At 45.1% G+C, this 19,910-nt stretch overlaps 1 protein-coding gene across 1 annotated transcript; it reads right to left on the reverse strand.

Annotated features, from left to right (window-relative positions):
- Positions 1–998: 998 nt before the first annotated feature.
- Positions 999–16,772, reverse strand: LOC139449993 (uncharacterized). Its single transcript, XM_071231605.1, has 8 exons — positions 16,568–16,772; positions 13,021–13,336; positions 12,537–12,689; positions 9,868–10,034; positions 8,311–8,421; positions 6,436–6,562; positions 2,928–3,125; positions 999–1,392 (listed from the first exon to the last, which is right to left on the reverse strand). The coding sequence occupies exons 1-8, from the start codon at positions 16,757–16,759 to the stop codon at positions 1,136–1,138; spliced, it is 1,521 nt and encodes a 506-aa protein (XP_071087706.1). The 5' UTR covers positions 16,760–16,772; the 3' UTR covers positions 999–1,135.
- Positions 16,773–19,910: the final 3,138 nt, after the last annotated feature.

Below are 19,910 nucleotides of genomic sequence, written 5' to 3' on the forward strand. Positions count from 1 at the left end.
CTGACAGAGGCGGGGTAAAACTGTACACAATCACCTTTCAACTTACAGAGAATTGCGAGAATCAACATTGGAAGGAAAACTGTAACAAATGGGTCGATTGTAGATTAATTTATTCAATGCCGTCGCTGTTACATTAAGGTACGCGGTGTTACAATGCAGAAACACTATTAAATTAAGTATGTGGTGTTACAATGTAGATATACTGCCACATTATGTCCGAGTATTTACCATGTAGATATACTCTTACATTTTGTCCAAGTAACTACAATGTAGATATACTGCAACATTATGTCCGAGTAACTACAATGTAGATATACTGCAACATTATGTCCGAGTAATTACAATGTAGATGTACTGTTACATTATGTCCAAGTAACTACAATGTAGATATACTGCAACATTATGTCCAAGTAATTACAATGTAGATATACTGTTACATTTTGTCCAAGTAATTACAATGTAGATATACTGTTACATTTTGTCCGAGTATTTACAATGTAGATATACTGCAACATTATGTCCGAGTAATTACAATGTAGATATACTGTTACATTATGTCCAAGTAACTACAATGGAGATATACTGCAACATTATGTCCGAGTATTTACAATGTAGATATACTGCAACATTATGTCCAGTAATTACAATGTAGATGTACTGTTACATTATGTCCGAGTATTTACAATGTAGATATACTGTTATATTATGTCCGAGTATTTACAATGTAGATATACTGTTACATTATGTCCGAGTAATTACAATGTAGATGTACTGCAACATTATGTCCGAGTAATTACAATGTAGATGTACTGCAACATTATGTCCGAGTAATTACAATGTAGATATACTGTTACATTGTGTCCGAGTAATTACAATGTAGATATACTGGTACATTGTGTCCGAGTAATTACAATGTAGATATACTGGTACATTGTGTCTGAGTAATTACAATGTAGACATACGGTTACATTGTGTCTGAGTAATTACAATGTAGACATACTGTTACATTGTGTCTGAGTAATTACTATGTAGACATACTGTTACATTGTGTCTGAGTAATTACAATGTAGATATACTGGTACATTGTGTCTGAGTAATTACAATGTAGATATACTGGTACATTAACTGTGTGGCCTTAAACTACAGGCAGGTCTACTTCACAGATATAGGGGTGGGCCTCGTCGCATCCGACGTCTCCCCATTCGTAATTGGCGTTAGCGTATTGAAGCAGTAGACAGTCCTGGTCGTTGGCAACGTTGTTGGGCTGTCCCTGATGCCAGTCGCTGTACGCACTGTGGTAAGGAGTGCCGGTATCTGTCCAATCAAAATGACCCTCGTACCCTTCGTCATTTCCGGATGTGTACCAGCCATAGCTACCAGCTGCATTCAACACTAAGAACAAAGAATGGTTGTGAAGTGACGCATCGCGCAAACAAATAACACGTTATGTCATGGTAGACTGAAGTAGAGTACATTCAACTGTTAACCTCTGTGTGTCGGAACGTACACCAGAACAGATCACGTGGTCAGTGGCAGCCTGACCTTTTACTTCTCCCATCATTCCCCGTACAAGACACTTCCTGTCCCTTAGCACATACACAATTTGTACCCCTTACCACATATGGTATCAGAATACCTTTCAGTGATACAGAAGTTAAAGAACACGATTAATGTGATGACTATGAACTGTTTAGCAGAAGACATGATTCATGCCTGTATGTGGCAGACGCTAGTTCCATTGCGAAACTTACAAAATAATATGTCGCACAAAAGATATGAACGCTTTCCCCCCTCTTACCTTCCCGTTCCTTCTCTAGCTCTCACATTCTCTATCACTACCACCCTATTTCACTTTATGGACCTCTGCCATTCCGCCACGCACGGTCTCTTTCTATCACTACCATATTCTACCCCAAACTACCATTCTGTATTTCTCTGTCTCTGTCTGTCTCTCTCTCTCACTCTCACTCTCTCTGACCCGTGAAGATTCCGGGGTAGAACAGGTCTTCAGCAACCCATGCTTGCCGTAAAAGGTGACTATGCTTTTCGTAAAAGGCGACTAACGGGATCGGGTGGTCAGGCTCGCTGACTTGGTTGATGCATGTCATCGATCCCAACTGCGTGGATCGATGCTCATGATATTAATCACTGGATTGTCTGGTCCAGACTCGATTATTTACAGACCGCCGTCATAAAGCTGGAATATTGCTGAGTGCGGCGTTAATCAACAAACCAACCAACCAATCTCACCCTCTCTAGTTATTTCAGTTCTCTCATTCACAATCCCCGTTCGACCGCCTCCGTGGTCTAGTGGTAGAGTGCCCGCCCGGAGAGCAGAAGGTCCAGGGTTCGATCCCCGGCCGCGTCATACCGAAAGACGTTAAAAGATGGTACTTGTTGTTACCCTGTCTGGCGCTCGGCATTAAGGGGGTAAAAACAAGGACTGGTCGGCTCGGAGTCAGTATACTGTGTCTGAGCTGGGTATTCATGTTAAACTGCGGCATGGTATCTCAGTGAGCTAGCTGTATAAATCGGCATCAGTCCAGACTAGTACAAGCAGCCACACAAACACACACACGAACATGCACGTCGCTATATAAGTGCAATAATCTTGGACGCGATGTTAAACCCCATTTCAGCTCACCTCACCTTTCCCCGTTCACTGTTTTTATTTGTAGATGATGTCACATTTGGAAGGCGTAAAAATATCCTAAAAGTTAGAATATGACACATAGCTATTACTGAAGAAATCGTCACGTCAAGTTGACCTGTTTGACTTAGTGGTGAGTGAAGAAAATGAGACAAGGCAAGTAATAAAGCTATATGTTGAAACTGTGCATCTCCCCAACTGCAGCTCGTTCACCGGACAGACACTTCCCTGAAAATTACAGAGAGCGTCTACGTGAGCATGCGCAGCCTGAACGTACCAGCACTTTGTTTGATGCTGCTCACAATGAAGTCCTGCTCTTCCTTAGATGTGATCGCCACCAGGTGTGAGGTGGCGCCCTCTTGCCGGCAGGCCTCAGCACTCTTGTACCAGGGTTTAGGAGTTGTGTGGAAAGTGTAGCACGAGGAAGAGTTAGCTCCCTTGCGTGTTACTGCTCCCGGTGGACAGGTGGGGATATCTTGACAACAGAGGGGGTAAGAAGCCGGTTATTAGTCTGCAACAGTAACGACGGCTCACTACAGGGTTCATGTCTCCCGTTGTGTGTCCTTAAACATCCACACAGTCGGGGGGCAGCTGTGAAGCGAGGCAGTTAACACGTTAACTCATTGCCCTGAAGACCTGGGTTCGACTTCCACAACGGTACAACGTGTCTGGCGGACGTACAACCCACCAAGTGTGATTGACATGATGTACGGGGAGCTGCTGTAGGAAGTGAGTGGATGCCGCCTGCAGCAGTCTGTTCGGTAACGGGGACGATCACAATGGGCAAACACACGGAGGTTACGAACAGTGTGACAGTGACCAGGGAGCGGTATATCGACCTTTAACAGTGAAGAGGGTGCGGTGAATATACCGTATGTCAGTGACGAGAGGACAGTTTGGTGGTGAATATACCGTATGTCAGTGACTAGAGGACAGTCGGTGGTGAATATACCGTATGTCAGTGAACAGTCGGTGGTGAATGTAGCGTCTCAGGTAACAGTCGGTGGTGAATGTAGCGTCTCAGGTAACAGTCGGTGGTGAATGTAGCGTCTCAGTGAACAGTCGGTGGTGAATGTAGCGTCTCAGGTAACAGTCGGTGGTGAATGTAGCGTCTAAGTAAACACTCGGTGGTGACTGTAGCGTGTCAGTGAACAGTCGGTGGTGAATGTAGCGTGTCAGTGAACAGTCGGTGGCGAATGTAGCGTCTCAGTGAACACTCGGTGGTGAATGTAGCGTCTCAGGTAACAGTCAGTGGTGAATGTAGCGTCTAAGTAAACACTCGGTGGTGACTGTAGCGTGTCAGTGAACAGTCGGTGGTGAATGTAGCGTGTCAGTGAACAGTCGGTGGCGAATGTAGCGTCTCAGTGAACACTCGGTGGTGAATGTAGCGTCTTAGTGAACACTCGGTGGTGAATGTAGCGTCTCAGTGAACAGTCGGTGGTGAATGTAGCGTCTCAGTGAACACTCGGTGGTGAATGTAGCGGCTTAGTGAACACTCGGTGGTGAATGTAGCGTCTCAGTGAACACTCGGTGGTGAATGTAGCGTCTCAGTGAACACTCGGTGGTGAATGTAGCGTCTCAGGTAACAGTCGGTGGTGAATGTAGCGTCTCAGGTAACAGTCGGTGGTGAATGTAGCGTCTCAGGTAACAGTCGGTGGTGAATGTAGCGTCTAAGTAAACACTCGGTGGTGACTGTAGCGTGTCAGTGAACAGTCGGTGGTGAATGTAGCGTGTCAGTGAACAGTCGGTGGCGAATGTAGCGTCTCAGTGAACACTCGGTGGTGAATGTAGCGTCTTAGTAAACACTCGGTGGTGAATGTAGCGTCTCAGTGAACAGTCGGTGGTGAATGTAGCGTCTCAGTGAACACTCGGTGGTGAATGTAGCGTCTCAGTGAACACTCGGTGGTGAATGTAGCGTCTCAGGTAACAGTCGGTGGTGAATGTAGTGTCTCAGTGAACACTCGGTGGTGAATGTAGCGTCTCAGTGAACAGTCGGTGGTGAATGTAGCGTCTCAGTGAACACTCGGTGGTGAATGTAGCGTCTCAGGTAACAGTCGGTGGTGAATGTAGTGTCTCAGTAAACACTCGGTGGTGAATGTAGCGTCTCAGTGAACAGTCGGTGGTGAATGTAGCGTCTCAGTGAACAGTCGGTGGTGAATGTAGTATCTCAGTGAACAGTCGGTGGTGAATGTAGCATCTCAGGTAACAGTCGGTGGTGAATGTAGCGTCTAAGTAAACAGTCGGTGGTGACTGTAGCGTGTCAGTGAACAGTCGGTGGTGAATGTAGCGTCTCAGTGAACACTCGGTGGTGAATGTAGCGTCTAAGTAAACACTCGGTGGTGAATGTAGCGTCTCAGTGAACAGTCGGTGGTGAATGTAGCGTCTCAGTAAACAGTCGGTGGTGAATGTAGCGTCTCAGTGAACACTCGGTGGTGAATGTAGCGTGTCAGTAAACACTGGGTGGTGAATGTAGCGTCGCAGTGAACAGTCGGTGGTGAATGTAGCGTCTCAGTGAACAGTCGGCGGTGAATGTAGCGTGTCAGTAAACACTCGGTGGTGAATGTAGCGTCGCAGTGAACAGTCGGTGGTGAATGTAGCGTCGCAGTGAACAGTCGGTGGTGAATGTAGCGTCTCAGTAAACAGTCGGTGGTGAATGTAGCGTCGCAGTGAACAGTCGGTGGTGAATGTAGCGTGTCAGTGAACAGTCGGTGGTGAATGTAGCGTCGCAGTGAACAGTCGGTGGTGAATGTAGCGTCTCAGTGAACAGTCGGTGGTGAATGTAGCGTCGCAGTGAACACTCGGTGGTGAATGTAGCGTCTCAGTAAACAGTCGGTGGAGAATGTAGCGTGTCAGTGAACAGTCGGTGGTGAATGTAGCGTCGCAGTGAACACTCGGTGGTGAATGTAGCGTCTTAGTAAACAGTCGGTGGAGAATGTAGCGTCTCAGTGAACAGTCGGTGGCGAATGTAGCGTCTCAGTGAACAGTCGGTGGTGAATGTAGCGTCTCAGTGAACACTCGGTGGTGAATGTAGCGTCTCAGTGAACACTCGGTGGTGAATGTAGCGTCTCAGTAAACAGTCGGTGTTGAATGTAGCGTCTCAGTGAACACTCGGTGGTGAATATAGCGTCTAAGTGAACAGTCGATTGTGAATATAGCATGTGTCAGTCATTGGGGGTGGTGAATGCAGCATGTGACAGTGACTAGCGGTGGTAAATGTAGCGTGTGTCAGTGACTAGGGGTGGTGAATGTAGTGTGTGTCAGTGACTAGGGGTGGTGAATGTAGCATGTGTCAGTGACTAGGGGTGGTGAATGTAGCGTGTGTCAGTGACTAGGAGTGTTGACTGTAGCGTGTGTCAGTGACTAGGGTTAGTGAATGTAGCGTGTGTCAGTGACTAGGGTTGGTGAATGTAGCATGTGTCAGTGACTAGGAGTGTTGAATGTAGTGTGTGTCAGTGACTAGGAGTGGTGAATGTAGCGTGTGTCAGTGACTAGGGGTGTTGAATGTAGCGTATGTCAGTGACTAGGGGTGGTGAATGTAGCATGTGTCAGTGACTAGGGGTGGTGAATGTAGCATGTGTCAGTGACTAGGGGTGTTGAATGTAGCATGTGTCAGTGACTAGGGATAGTGAATGTAGCATGTGTCAGTGACTAGGGGTGTTGAATGTATCATGTGTCAGTGACTAGGGGTGGTGAATGTAGCATGTGTCAGTGACTAGCGGTGGTCAATGTAGCATGTGTCAGTGATTAGCCGCGGTGTTTTAAGCGCTTGTATAATGTGCACTTACGTCCGCAGGTTGTGTTGTACACGAAAACATCGTCGATCGCTATGTTATCTCGTGTGTTGCTTGACTTGTAGTATGGGTTATATGATATTCTGATCATGTAGGCATCAGTCATTGCTGCAAACACTACCTGGAACATAACAGGAGATAACGTTCACTGCACAAAAATCTAAAACATGAAATAAACGTGAGATCGTTGTGGCTCAGCAGGGTAGCGTCAGTGGTTTGTTGTTCAGTAGGGGAACGTCAGTGCCTTGTTGTTTAGAAGGGGGAACGTCAGTGCCTTGTTGTTCAGTAGGGGAACGTCAGTGCCTTGTTGTTTAGAAGGGGGAACGTCAGTGCTTTGTTGTTTAGATGGGGGAACGTCAGTGCCTTGTTGTTCAGTAGGGGAACGTCAGTGCCTTGTTGTTTAGAAGGGGGAACGTCAGTGCCTTGTTGTTTAGAAGGGGGAACGTCAGTGCCTTGTTGTTCAGTAGGGGAACGTCAGTGCCTTGTTGTTTAGAAGGGGGAACGTCAGTGCTTTGTTGTTCAGTTGGGGAAGTCAATACCTTGTTGTTTAGAAGGGGGAACGTCAGTGCTTTGTTGTTCAGTTGGGGAAGTCAATGTCTTGTTGTTTAGAAGGGGGAACGTCAGCGCCTTGTTGTTCAGTGGGGAAACGTCAGTGCCTTGTTGTTCAGTTGGGGAAGTCAATGTCTTGTTGTTTAGAAGGGGGAACGTCAGCGCCTTGTTGTTTAGAAGGGGGAACGTCAGTGCTTTGTTGTTTAGATGGGGGAACGTCAGTGCCTTGTTGTTCAGTAGGGGAACGTCAGTGCCTTGTTGTTCAGTAGGGGAACGTCAGTGCCTTGTTGTTCAGTGGGGGAACGTCAGTGCCTTGTTGTTTAAAAATCTAAAACATGAAATAAACGTGAGATCGTTGTGGCTCAGCAGGGTAGCGTCAGTGCCTTGTTGTTCAGTAGGGGAACGTCAGTGCCTTGTTGTTTAGAAGGGGGAACGTCAGTGCCTTGTTGTTTAGATGGGGGAACGTCAGTGCCTTGTTGTTTAGAAGGGGGAACGTCAGTGCCTTGTTGTTCAGTGGGGAAACGTCAGTGCCTTGTTGTTCAGTGGGGAAACGTCAGTGCCTTGTTGTTCAGTAGGGGAACGTCAGTGCCTTGTTGTTCCGTAGGGGAACGTCAATGCCTTGTTGTTCAGTAGGGGAACGTCAGTGCCTTGTTGTTCAGTAGGGGAATATCAATACCTTGTTGTTCAGTAGGGGAATATCAATACCTTGTTGTTCAGTATGGGAATATCAGTGCCTTGTTGTTCAGCAGGGGAACGTCAATGCTTTGTTGTTCAGTGGGGAAACGTCAGTGCCTTGTTGTTCAATAGGGGTAGCGTCAATGCCTTGTTGTTCAGTGGGGAAACGTCAGTGTCTTGGTGTTCAGTAGGAGAACGTCAGTGCCTCGTGGTTCAGTAGGGGAATATCACTGCCTGGTTGGTCAGTCGGGGAACATGGGTGAATTGTTGGCCAATACACTATTCATACCAACACACCATCAACTCATTCTCACCATCCACACCGACACACCATCATCATCAACACACCATCCACACCACATCAACAACATCAACACACCAACACACCTTCTACATCAACACACCTTCAACACCACATCAACAAACCATCCACACCAAGACAGCATCTACATCAGCACACCAACCACAACACATCAACACACCATCATAATCAACACACCATCCACACCACATCAACACACCATCCACATTAACAAACCATCCACACCAAGACACCATCTACATCCGCACACCAACCACACCACATCAACACACAATCCACATCAACAAATCATCCATGTCAACACACCATAATCACCAACACACCTTGAAAGGATGTCCTGTGAATTCAGGGTCTACGTTGATCTCGCCAAGATGCCATGTTTGTCCTTGGTTGCCATAGCTACGCCATATGGGATAACCAAGACCTGAACCAACCTGTAGCAAACAAAACCCAGGAAGACTACACTACAATTTAATAGACACTAGCAGCCCAACAGATCTCCACAAGCATGTGTTCTATTTATGTATGAAAAATAAAATGTTCTTATTGAATAGAGTCTGAGAGTAAATGGAACTTCAATCTTCAAGTTCATAACCGACAGATACATTCTCAGTAATCAACGTGTCTTCAGACAGTTGGTTCAAATAACTGTCCATACCCTTTCTAACAAACTTAGACCTGGATCCGGTGTCTGCCCTATACATGTTGTAGCAACCTTGACGTACACCTGGAGAGATCTGGTGTCTGCCCTATACATGTTGTACCAACCCTGACGTACACCTGGAGAGATCTGGTGTCTGCCCCGTACATGTTGTACCAACCCTGACGTACACCTGGAGAGATCTGGTGTCTGCCCTATACATGTTGTACCAACCCTGACGTACATCTGGAGAGATCTGGTGTCTGCCCCGTACATGTTGTACCAACCCTGACGTACACCTGGAGAGATCTGGTGTCTGCCCTATACATGTTGTACCAACCCTGACGTACATCTGGAGAGATCTGGTGTCTGCCCCGTACATGTTGTACCAACCCTGACGTACACCTGGAGAGATCTGGTGTCTGCCCTATACATGTTGTACCAACCCTGACGTACACCCGGAGAGATCTGGTGTCTGCCCTATACATGTTGTACCAACCTTGACGTACACCTGGAGAGATCTGGTGTCTGCCCTGTACATGTTGTACCAACCTTGGCGTAGACCAGGAGAGAGCTGGTGTCTGCCCAGTACATTATCTACCAACCTTGACGTACACCTGGAGAGATCTGGTGTCTACCCAGTACATTATCTACCAACCTTGACGTACACCTGGAGAGATCTGGTGTCTGCCCTGTACATGTTGTACCAACCTTGGCGTAGACCAGGAGAGATCTGGTGTCTGCCAAGTACATTATCTACCAACCTTGGCGTAGACCCGGAGAGATCTGTTGTCTGCCAAGTACATTATCTACCAACCTTGGCGTAGACCAGGGGAGATCTGGTGTCTGCCCCGTACATTATCTACCAACCTTGGCGTAGACCAGGAGAGATCTGGTGTCTGCCAAGTACATTATCTACCAACCTTGGCGTAGACCAGGAGAGATCTGGTGTCTGCCCCGTACATTATCTACCAACCATGGCGTAGACCAGGAGAGATCTGGTGTCTGCCAAGTACATTATCTACCAACCTTGGCGTAGACCAGGAGAGATCTGGTGTCTGCCCCGTACATTATCTACCAACCATGGCGTAGACCAGGAGAGATCTGGTGTCTGCCCCGTACATGTTGTACCGTCCTTGACGTACATCTGGAGAGATCTGGTGTCTCCTCGTATATTATCTACCAACCTTGGCGTAGACCAGGAGAGATCTGGTGTCTGCCCAGTACATTATCTACCAACCTTGGCGTAGACCAGGAGAGATCTGGTGTCTGCCCCGTACATGTTGTACCAGAACCTGACACAGTAGGCGGGGGCGGGGCGGAACTCGGGGGAGGCGAGGTAGAATGTTCTGTTCCGTTGATTGTAATCGTAATCTCCTGACTTCGGATCAATGTACATGTAGCTTCCTGTAAGGTGACACAATAAACGAATATTTCTGTATTTAAGGAATGTGACTTCGACAAACACACTAACGGAACCCGCCGACCTGTACATTTCGCTGTACCATTCAAACGTCGTCCCAAACCTCCACATGGTGATCTATATAGCCTTTAGACACTTAATGGCGAGGATAACACGCTGATAGTATGGTCAGTTTGACGGATTACACTGTAGAAAGACTCCAGTTTATACTTGTAAAGAAGTGTCTGATATAGAAGGAATCTGTGTTAGGCAAAGTTCACTGTAGAGCGTGGCATCGGAATGTTAAGTTATAGCTGTAAATAGTTATGTCATTGGTCCATATCTTATCTGGGTTTGTTTACTGAAGTGTGATTATGAGGTCCGGTGGTGATAAAACGCTTAAAGCTCGAATACATTTTCCACAATTCTTATTTACAGGTGATGGAGGATCTATAAAATAAAGTTATTAAAATTAGGTTATCATTAATTTCAGTTGGTTTTTCATCCGTGTATCTCATTACTTACTTCAGAACTAGCAAGGTAAATATAGATTTAATGTAGGAACCTTTCCACATGTTGTGAAATACGTGTTCGTTTTGTCGACCCGTGAAGATTCCGGGGTAGAATAGGTCTTCAGCAACCCATGCTTGCCGTAAAAGGTGACTATGCTTGTCGTAAAAGGCGACTAACGGGATCGGGTGGTCAGGCTCCCTGACTTGGTTGATGCATGTCATCGATCCTAATTGCGTGGATCGATGCTCATGATATCAATCACTGGATTGTCTGGTCCAGACTCGATTATTTACAGACCGCCGTCATATAGATGGAATATTGCTGAGTGCAGCGTTAAACAACAAACCAACAACAACAACAACGTGTTTGTTTGTCGGTTTATATTCTGCAAAAGAAGAAACGCAAAAGTAGTAAAATCGTGTTGCTGACATACATACAAAATTAATACCAAATTTGAATTGGTCAATTCTGCACGGAGTGGGATTGATTTGTGTGAAGAGAATGAGATACTGCAGAAATTTGTTGAAAAGATGGAAAAAAATCGCTCAAACACAAACACGTTGAGTCTGGCGCCGAAACACACCAACATGACATGCACTTGTTGGGCTATAGAAATTTTGGGTTTTCATTTGCATGCCATCACAATCTTATAGCAAGCGAACAGCGAAATCCTGCCACGACTGACGGAGGCCGAACGCAACAGCAAACTCAAGAATCATCTTCAGCCAGGTTGTTCCACGAAGCACCAAACATCATTACAAGACTGTGGAACCGTTATCAGACACGGGACAACACGGGACCCTCCCAGATCCGGTCGACCACGTATCACTGCTAGAGTGAGTGAGTTGGGTTTAACGCCGCTTTAACAGTATTCCAGTTATATCACGGCGAGTCAGCTAATTTGGGAGGAAAGCCCGAAACGATGCAGGTCTCAGACGTTTACCACTTCAGTGAAACCCACGAGCACGGGTATGGTGCTGACAAACCTAGAAACATAATCAGGGCGAACCGGGATTCGAACCCACAATCATAGGTTTCTGGCGTGTCCAAGGGACGCAACTCTGCACAGCGAATCGCGGCGCCTTAGACGACTGGGCCACCCGTGCCCCCCACTGCTAGAGCACATGACAGATTCATACGGTTACATCTCACCTATTGTTCAACTCTACAACTACGGCAATACGGGAAGTGCGTAGGTCAGCCCAGACAGTGAGTGAGTGAGTGAGTATGGTTTTACGCTGCTTTTAGCAATATTCCAGCAATATCACGGCGGGGGACACCAGAAATGGGCTTCACACATTGTACCCATGTGGGGAATCGAACCCGGGTCTTCGGCGTGACGAGCCAACGCTTTAACCACTAGGCTACCCGACCACCCGGCACAACTTTACACGGATGAGATTTTTCTTTCCCATTATGCAACAAGCGAGCGTCATTTTCCAACACGATAACGCCCGACCTCACACAGTCCAACAGTCTTCCTCGGGAATCACAACATCCAGGTCCTACCATGGCGCTCAAGGTCTGCTTATTTAAACCCAATCGAACATTTATGGGATGCACTGGTTCAACGACTGCGAGCACATCAGCAACAACCACAGAACCTCCAACAGTTGTCACAAGCACTGAGAGGCTGAGTGGATGAACATTCCCAAAACTACAATTCGGGATCTGATTGCTTCCATGGGACGACCATTTCAGTCAGTTTTGGACTCTAATGGTGGCCATACAACATATTGAGAACAGATGACCTTCACCTTGAAAATTTGCTGTTCCACGTGAGCCATATGGAACCTGGGACAAGGACAATGATGTGTGCATACCTTTATTAATCATCTGCTGATTTTTATTAATCTAAACCCACTTTTGCGTTTCTTTTTTTTGCAGAGTACACGTTTGACGGCTACAAGGTTTCTACTTTAGCCCTAAACTCTTCACAACATGACTTGTGTTGGAGGATACAGGGCACACTGGCGAAAGTATAACTGCATTACCTTTTATAGCGCCGGTAGTGTGATCTTCCCTAGGGCCAGAAGTACTTGCCACTGCACGATGTCCAATCTGCCACTGGTTCGTAGAATATAGATCAATGTATCCGCAAGTGTCATTCTCGAATGTGCACAATGACATGGTGTAGTCACCTGGCGCTGAAATACAGTAAAAAGTACATGTGTGTCATTTCATTACTGTTGAAACAGACACATTTTCGAACCGCAAGTATATTTGTGTTGGACAATGTATGGTTCATAGAGACTGGTACCAGTGTTCGTCCACGTGTAGGTAGCACTGATTCAGGATGGACAATTCCATATACAATATTCAGCTTGCTCTTCTTCAGAGCGATGTTATAAATATTTACAATTCTAAAAGACAGATGCAAAAGTTGGATGGAGTGATATTGTATCCATTATGGACTATAGTCGTACGGACACGTTTTCATTGTACGAAGTACTAAAATGGTAAAGACTATTCAGCAACCTGTGGAATGGCTGACATTGCTTGTTTGGAGACCAAGGACGCCTCTACAGTTATTAAGGTCTCGGGTCAGGTTGGCGATTTCCTCCTTAAAGCTCTGGATTAAATTGGCCGATTGCTGTACAAGGTGCGCCAGGTTCGCCTGCGAGCTGTTCAGTTCAGCCGCTTTGTTTTCCAGTGCTTGCAGTAGCTGGTCCCTCTCATTGGTTGTTTTGTTCAGTAGGACAGACGATGATTGGCTAATTCCCAGTTTCTGCTGAAACTCATGCATCTGCTTGACGAGTTCGTCGACCACGCCCTGTAGATTTTTCATATTGCCCTGGAACAATCGAAGTCTGTTACATGTGTGACGAACGGCATTGAGTAAAAAGCCTCGTGAATTCTACTAACTTAATTTGTCACAGCTGCCAGAAGGTTAGTAAACAGTGAATTTACTACCCTGCCTTGAAGAGTGCACGTAGATGCTGAAGATTAGTAAATATCACTTATTTAATTGATATAATGCCCTTATTAAATCGCACTGTAAAAATGTGTTAAAATGTTTAACACATACAAGTCATGTTTGGGAACGTGTCTAATGTTAAGGGTCTAAACACATGAAATGAGCATAGCCTAAACACAGCACCACCTAAACACAACATCCCCATAATCCAAGCATGTTTAGAATTTAAACACCTTTAAGCATGTTTTAATGTATACATGTTTAATAAAGTGCATTTCATCTGGCTATAGGTCAAATATGGATGAGATGTATAATTTATGTTGAAATTAGATGTGCAAATCAGATTCACAGGCACTTGCATAACACATATACTACCAGGATTTACAACGAACTTGGTACAGTATTGACGAAAAACTGAAAACAACAAGCTAATTGTGACTAGGAAAATTGACACAACAGTATCTGTAGCACAGGTGGTAGCGTGACGAACTACAAATCAAGAGGTTGCAGGTTCGAATCCTACCGAGGTATGAAAAATCTTTGTATTCATAAAAGTGTTGTTGCTGTATGCCTAATAGTATTCCTCTCACGCAGGAAGCTGACAATGAAAGCATGGCTGATTACTACTTAACCTATGGGGGCTAGTATGGAATACTGTAAGGGACATTCTCGCGATCTCGCATTCTCGCGATCTCGACCTTTGGAAACGAGGTAAATATGCCAAATACACGAGAATGCGAGATCGCGAGAACGCGAGATTTGGCCAAAATCTCGCCTTCTCGCGATCTCGCATTCTCGTGAATGCAGGTGTAAATTATATAGCATTTCCAAGCTTAAGTCATAAGTTTGGTAATTGCTACTTAGAGGATGAAGAGCATGAAAGAAGCATGATCAAAGGATTACTAACGTGCGCAAGGGCCTTGACCTTATGATATTACGCATGCGCACGGACAGCGTCTAAAACGCGAAAACACGAGAACGCGAGATCGCGAGAAAATGAAATGTCGCATTCTCGCGTTCTCGCGATTTCGTGTTTTTGTGGCCTAATTTGACAAGTCGAGATTGCGAGATTGCGAGATTTTGCATCATGTCCAAATGTCGCATTCTCGCGTTGTCGACTTTTGACAAAAATGGCTATGTACCAAAAACACGAGAATGCGAGATCGCGAGAAGGCGAGATTTTGGTCAAATCTCGCGTTCTCGCGATCTCGCATTCTCGTGTTTTTGGCATATTTACCTCGTTTCCAAAGGTCGAGATCGCGAGAATGCGAGATCGCGAGAATGTCCCTTACAGTATTCCATAGACTAGCGTATGTGATAAATAATATTTAGTCACACAGGAACACTACATTTATAAACACAAAGAATAAGTATACGAACCTGCTACCTCTTGATTTGTAGTCCTGTGCTACTATAGTGTTGTTGTCATCTGTTCTCGTCACCATTACCTTGGTTTATTTGTATATTTTAAGTTTAGTAATATAAGTTCGGTGTAAGTCCGTGTGGTGGTTAGGTGGTGTTTAGAGCTTGTGACGATAGCTCAGTTTCTGTGTTAAGACCCTAAACGCGTTAAGATGGAGCACGCCAAATGTGTATTCCGTTTAGGATTGAAACACATATCTAAACGTGTCTGCTATGTATTAACATTTACACATTTTTACGAACCCACTCGTCAAATTTACTTGTCCCTTTCTGGTAAAGAAACGGAAAAAATCCTATTTGACTGTGTGATCGACATAGTCCTAAAGTATTACTCATCACTGCACCTTGGACAGGCTGAAGTTCCATGATGGTGGCCTATTCAAATCCAATTAAGGATACCACTTAAACTTAACTTGTCAGTACTCTTTTAGGGCGTGTCCCTTGTTACCAGGTATGGTTTTTGTCAATGAATTAGTTATGATAAAACATTGACAAAATATTATGTTGTTATTTTCAAAGGTATAACATTTGCGCCACTTCTTATGAAGCACAGTTACTTATTTGCGTCAGTATATGTTCAAAGTCACTCCCGGCTTTCAACTTAATTGAGTCCAAGTACTACTGAAAACAGACAACTCTGCACAGAAACAAAGGGATGACGTCACAGGAGCTGTGTATAATTCGTGTTTCCAAGTTTTACGAGTCTCCCGAATCAGTTGATCGTTAATGATCAGTTGACCAGGTTGCGCGATTGTTTTACCAGGTGATCTAGTCAAGTTGACAAGGCTTTTTCGGTGAAACGGTTACAGGATGAGGATTAACTTCGCTTTAAACCATGACTCCCTTGTCTTTGACCGTGGTCTAAGTAAGAGAATTGTCAGGTAAACACCACTTGGCAAGGATATCATTTATCTTGATGATAGAACAATTTCAAGAAAAACGTTTCTCGCCAGCGGGATTCGAACCCGCGAAATCCGCACTGAAGGCTAACGAATGTAGTCTTCTGCTACGGCGACATTGGAGAAATGGTATGAAATTAATAACTAAATATTTACTTACGTCAGTACTAATTGCTTATCCGTTTATGAACTGCAAAATGTGTTTTATGCAATTTTTGCAAGTACTTGTGATCTTGAAACGAACAGATGGAAAAGAAATTACTATTATCTTGATCAGGGCTACATTTGTTCATAATAGGTCCATCAACATGTTTCGGTGATTGATAAATGTTTTCGGGTTGGTCCAAAATGAATGGTAAACTTGCCCCGGTACAAAGTGCGAGTTCCTGAATATCTTTCAAAGTACCTTTAACAAAATAATTTTTTAAAAGCATTTCAGGTGCTATAAATGTTGGACATGGTTTAAGTATGTTAGACCACTCGGACCCCAGTGTCTAATCGTTGAATTGGATACTAGTAATTAAACAACTCGGCGCTGTGCGCCTTGTGGTTTAATTAACCATTTCAACGATAAAACACTGGGTCCTCATGGTCCAACCTATACTTAACCGATACCTTAGTGTACTCGACTTCGTTTTATCTGGCAGTGACTGTGTAATGTTGGTTTCTATCGCTTATGAAAAGAACAATCAGTTATCCGAAATAATCTCAAAAAATGCTTTTAAAGCGAATGCCCCACTCTGCGGAAATACATCATTATGACGCGCCCACAGACACGCAGCCCCACCTGTACGGCATTACAGCAGGTGTCGGTCCCCCCTCCGGTAGTGGTCGCTGTTCTCTGGGCATCACATTGACCCTCATGTCCCAGTTTGACGTTGTAGACACATTGGTTGTTCATGAAGCTGCAGCCAGGCTCGAACACGGCGAGAGAGGACGACAGAAGCAGTGTCGTTGTTGCCAAAACCAGCCACGCCATCTTGTTGGTGTCCTGTGTATTGTGATATCTGAGATACAGATTGTTCGTGACAACTATTAACTAGCCCACGGTGATATCAGGTCAATGATAGTGTGATATACGCCCGACATACAGGACGTCTGCACTGCAACCTGCATTGTGCCAAATGTGTCTAACTTTATCCACGGACGTATCTATATACGTCTTTGCTTTATCTAACTGTGTCTAACTTTGTCTGTGTCTAACTACCAACAGAGGCACCACGTGAAGATTCGGGTTAGAACTGTCTCCAGCAACTCATGCTTATCGTAAGGGGGGACTAACGGGATAGGGCGGTCAGCTTGCTGACTTGTTTGATGCATGTCACTGTATCCAAATTGCGTAGATCAATGCTCATGATGTCAATCACTGGATTGTCTGGTCCAGGCCGATTACTTTCAGACTGCCGTCATATAGCTGGAATATTTCTGAGTGCAGCGTTAAACAACAAACAAACACAACAACAAACAACAAACAAATACAACAAATGTGTGATGCTGATTGGTGACGATAACTTAAGTGCTGTTTTGGAATATGTTAAAATATTATATATTTGAACACAACTTGAAAACGAATTTGTCCCTAAAATGGGTGAAACCTAAAGTACTTGACTGAGGACACTGCACAGCAGGTTCCACCAAGGTATGGTTCTGATTACCCAATCACAATTACCGGGGTGAACCTGGGATTCGATCGTTCAAGGATCCTGGCACGACCAGTGTGTATAGCTCTACATAAATAATGGCGGTGATTTCGTCGACTGGGCACCCTGAGCCCAAGAAGTTCACAGGCTATGTGATATATGATTTGGGTTAACCGAGTTCCACTACAGGAGATGTACAGTCTACATATGGGATTAGATCATTTATAAAGCATATTATACAGTATTTGAAGAATAACAATTCTAACGTCAATAAAAAGCGTTAAAAACCTACTCGTATTCCGGAAACTAGTCTGGGTTCTGCCCTCTACAGATGCAGAAAGAAAGATGTCCCACTTCCATCGAAACAACGCACTGACATCAACCTGCCTGATATGTAACACAAACACTGTTTCCAAAGACAACTTCCTGATCCATTCTGACGATGACGTCTTTGACACCAACTCCAATCTGGAAACAGAAGTCTGCCGGCATGAACATTAACCTAGAATCAACCACAGCCTGCACTAACTTTGAATCAGCTGCACTGAATTCCACCAGAAGAGTTTTTGCTGCTCGAACTTCGAAAGTCTGTTTCCTCCATTATGCGCAATGCTGTGCAGTTTGACCTTCAAGTTGACTGTACCAGAGACGACAACATCAACATCCTGATCAGAAGAGCTAACGCCTTGCCACTGGTTCCTGTCGCCGACCTTGAAGACGTGTGGCTCAGTGCATTAGATGAGGCTCCCCTTGATGACGCCCGAGTGTTGAGGCTTGTCGACTACGTCACTGACTACTGGGTAGAGGGCAACCATGGCCGCAGTACACGGAACCACCATGACACTGTTGGCCCAAGAACAACTAACCCTGTTGAAGCTGGCACAACAAACTGACCACACATCACGGGCAGTCCTCACACTAACATCTAATAAGTCCTAGACTTCTTCAAAACAGAACCTGTCTACACCGAAGCATGCACCATCCAGCTACAGTCTATTGGAACTGCCCGTCCCAGGAAGTAGAAACGTTATGTATTATATATATGTTATGCATGTCTCTCCGCTGTGACGTCACAGCTAGAGTTCGGCCTACAGCCAGGATTTCGATATGCAAACGCGCTGGAGGTGCGATCAGGGCAGTTGTTCATTCACATGTGTACATATTACTTTTATTTTGGTGTAGATATGTACATTGTATGACTATGTTTTGGGGGCGGGGGGAGCACGGGTGGCCCAGTCGTCTAAGGCGCCGCGATTCGCTGTGCAGAGTTGCGCCCCATGGGCACGCCAGAAACCTATGATTGTTGGTTCGAATCCCGGTTCGCCCCGATTATGTTTCTAGGTTTGTCAGCACCATACCCGTGCTCGTGGGTTTCACCGATGTGGTAAACGTCTGAGACCTGCATCACTTCGGGCTTTCCTCCCACATTAAGCTGACACGCCGTGATATAAATGGAATACTGTAAAAAGCGGCGTTAAAACTAACTCACTCACTTAACATGTTTTGAGAAGTTTTGTTTCAATATATGTCCTTTAACGACACTACTATCGAGATGATTAGATTTGTATCGCCTGTCACGGGAGTGACTGACCTATCGTACGTGACCTTGCTGATTGCAACAGTAGCTCTTGATCAAAGTGCGGTGGTTTGCTCATTTGCTCATAGTTTCTGATAGCGTTCAGAGCTACAGTATATAATGTATTAACGCAATCCTACTGAATTTATGGCACAAGTTTGGGGCCATCTTAAATATATCGAGTTCGTTGTATATCATATAAAAAGGTGAGGTTAGGTGAAATTGGGTTTAACGTCACGTCCAAGATTATTGCACTTACATAGCGACGTGCATGCACGTGTGTGTGTGTGTGGCTGCTTATACTTGTCCGGACTGATGCCGATTTATAGTGCTAGCACACTGAGATATCATGCAGCAGTTTTAACATGAGGTGAGGTGAAATGGGGTTAAACGTCGCTTCCAAGATTATTGCACTTATATAGCGACGTTTGTTTTAACATGAATACCCCACTCAGACACAGTATACTGACTCCGAGCCGACCAGTCCTTGTCTAATGTCGAGCGCCAGACAAGGTAACAACAAGTGCCATCTTTTAAACGTCTTTTGGTTTGACACGGCCGGGGATCGAACCCCGGACCTTCCGCTCTTCGGGCGGACGCTCTACCACTAGACCACGGAGGCGGTCTCTCATATAAATGGAGTGTTTTATAAAATGCCATGGTGCCAATAAAGATTCAAGTCAAATCGTCATGAAACGATATATCCAGAAATGAAGGACGAGTTATCCAGGTTTTACTGGCTGGGCGTGATGGCGGACTGTGTCCTACTATTTGCAAACGTGGGAGATGAAGGCTTTTGACATGATATCGACAAGAAACACCTCCGTGTGGAGCTTACTTAGTCAAGAAATAGATCTTAACGGAGTGAGTGAGTGGGTGAGTTGGGTTTAACGCCGCTTTTTACAGTATTCCAG

This window comes from Haliotis cracherodii, unplaced genomic scaffold, assembly GCF_022045235.1.
Source record: "Haliotis cracherodii isolate W230 unplaced genomic scaffold, xgHalCrac1.p SCAF_8, whole genome shotgun sequence".
In the NCBI taxonomy this organism is placed as follows: domain Eukaryota; kingdom Metazoa; phylum Mollusca; class Gastropoda; order Lepetellida; family Haliotidae; genus Haliotis; species Haliotis cracherodii.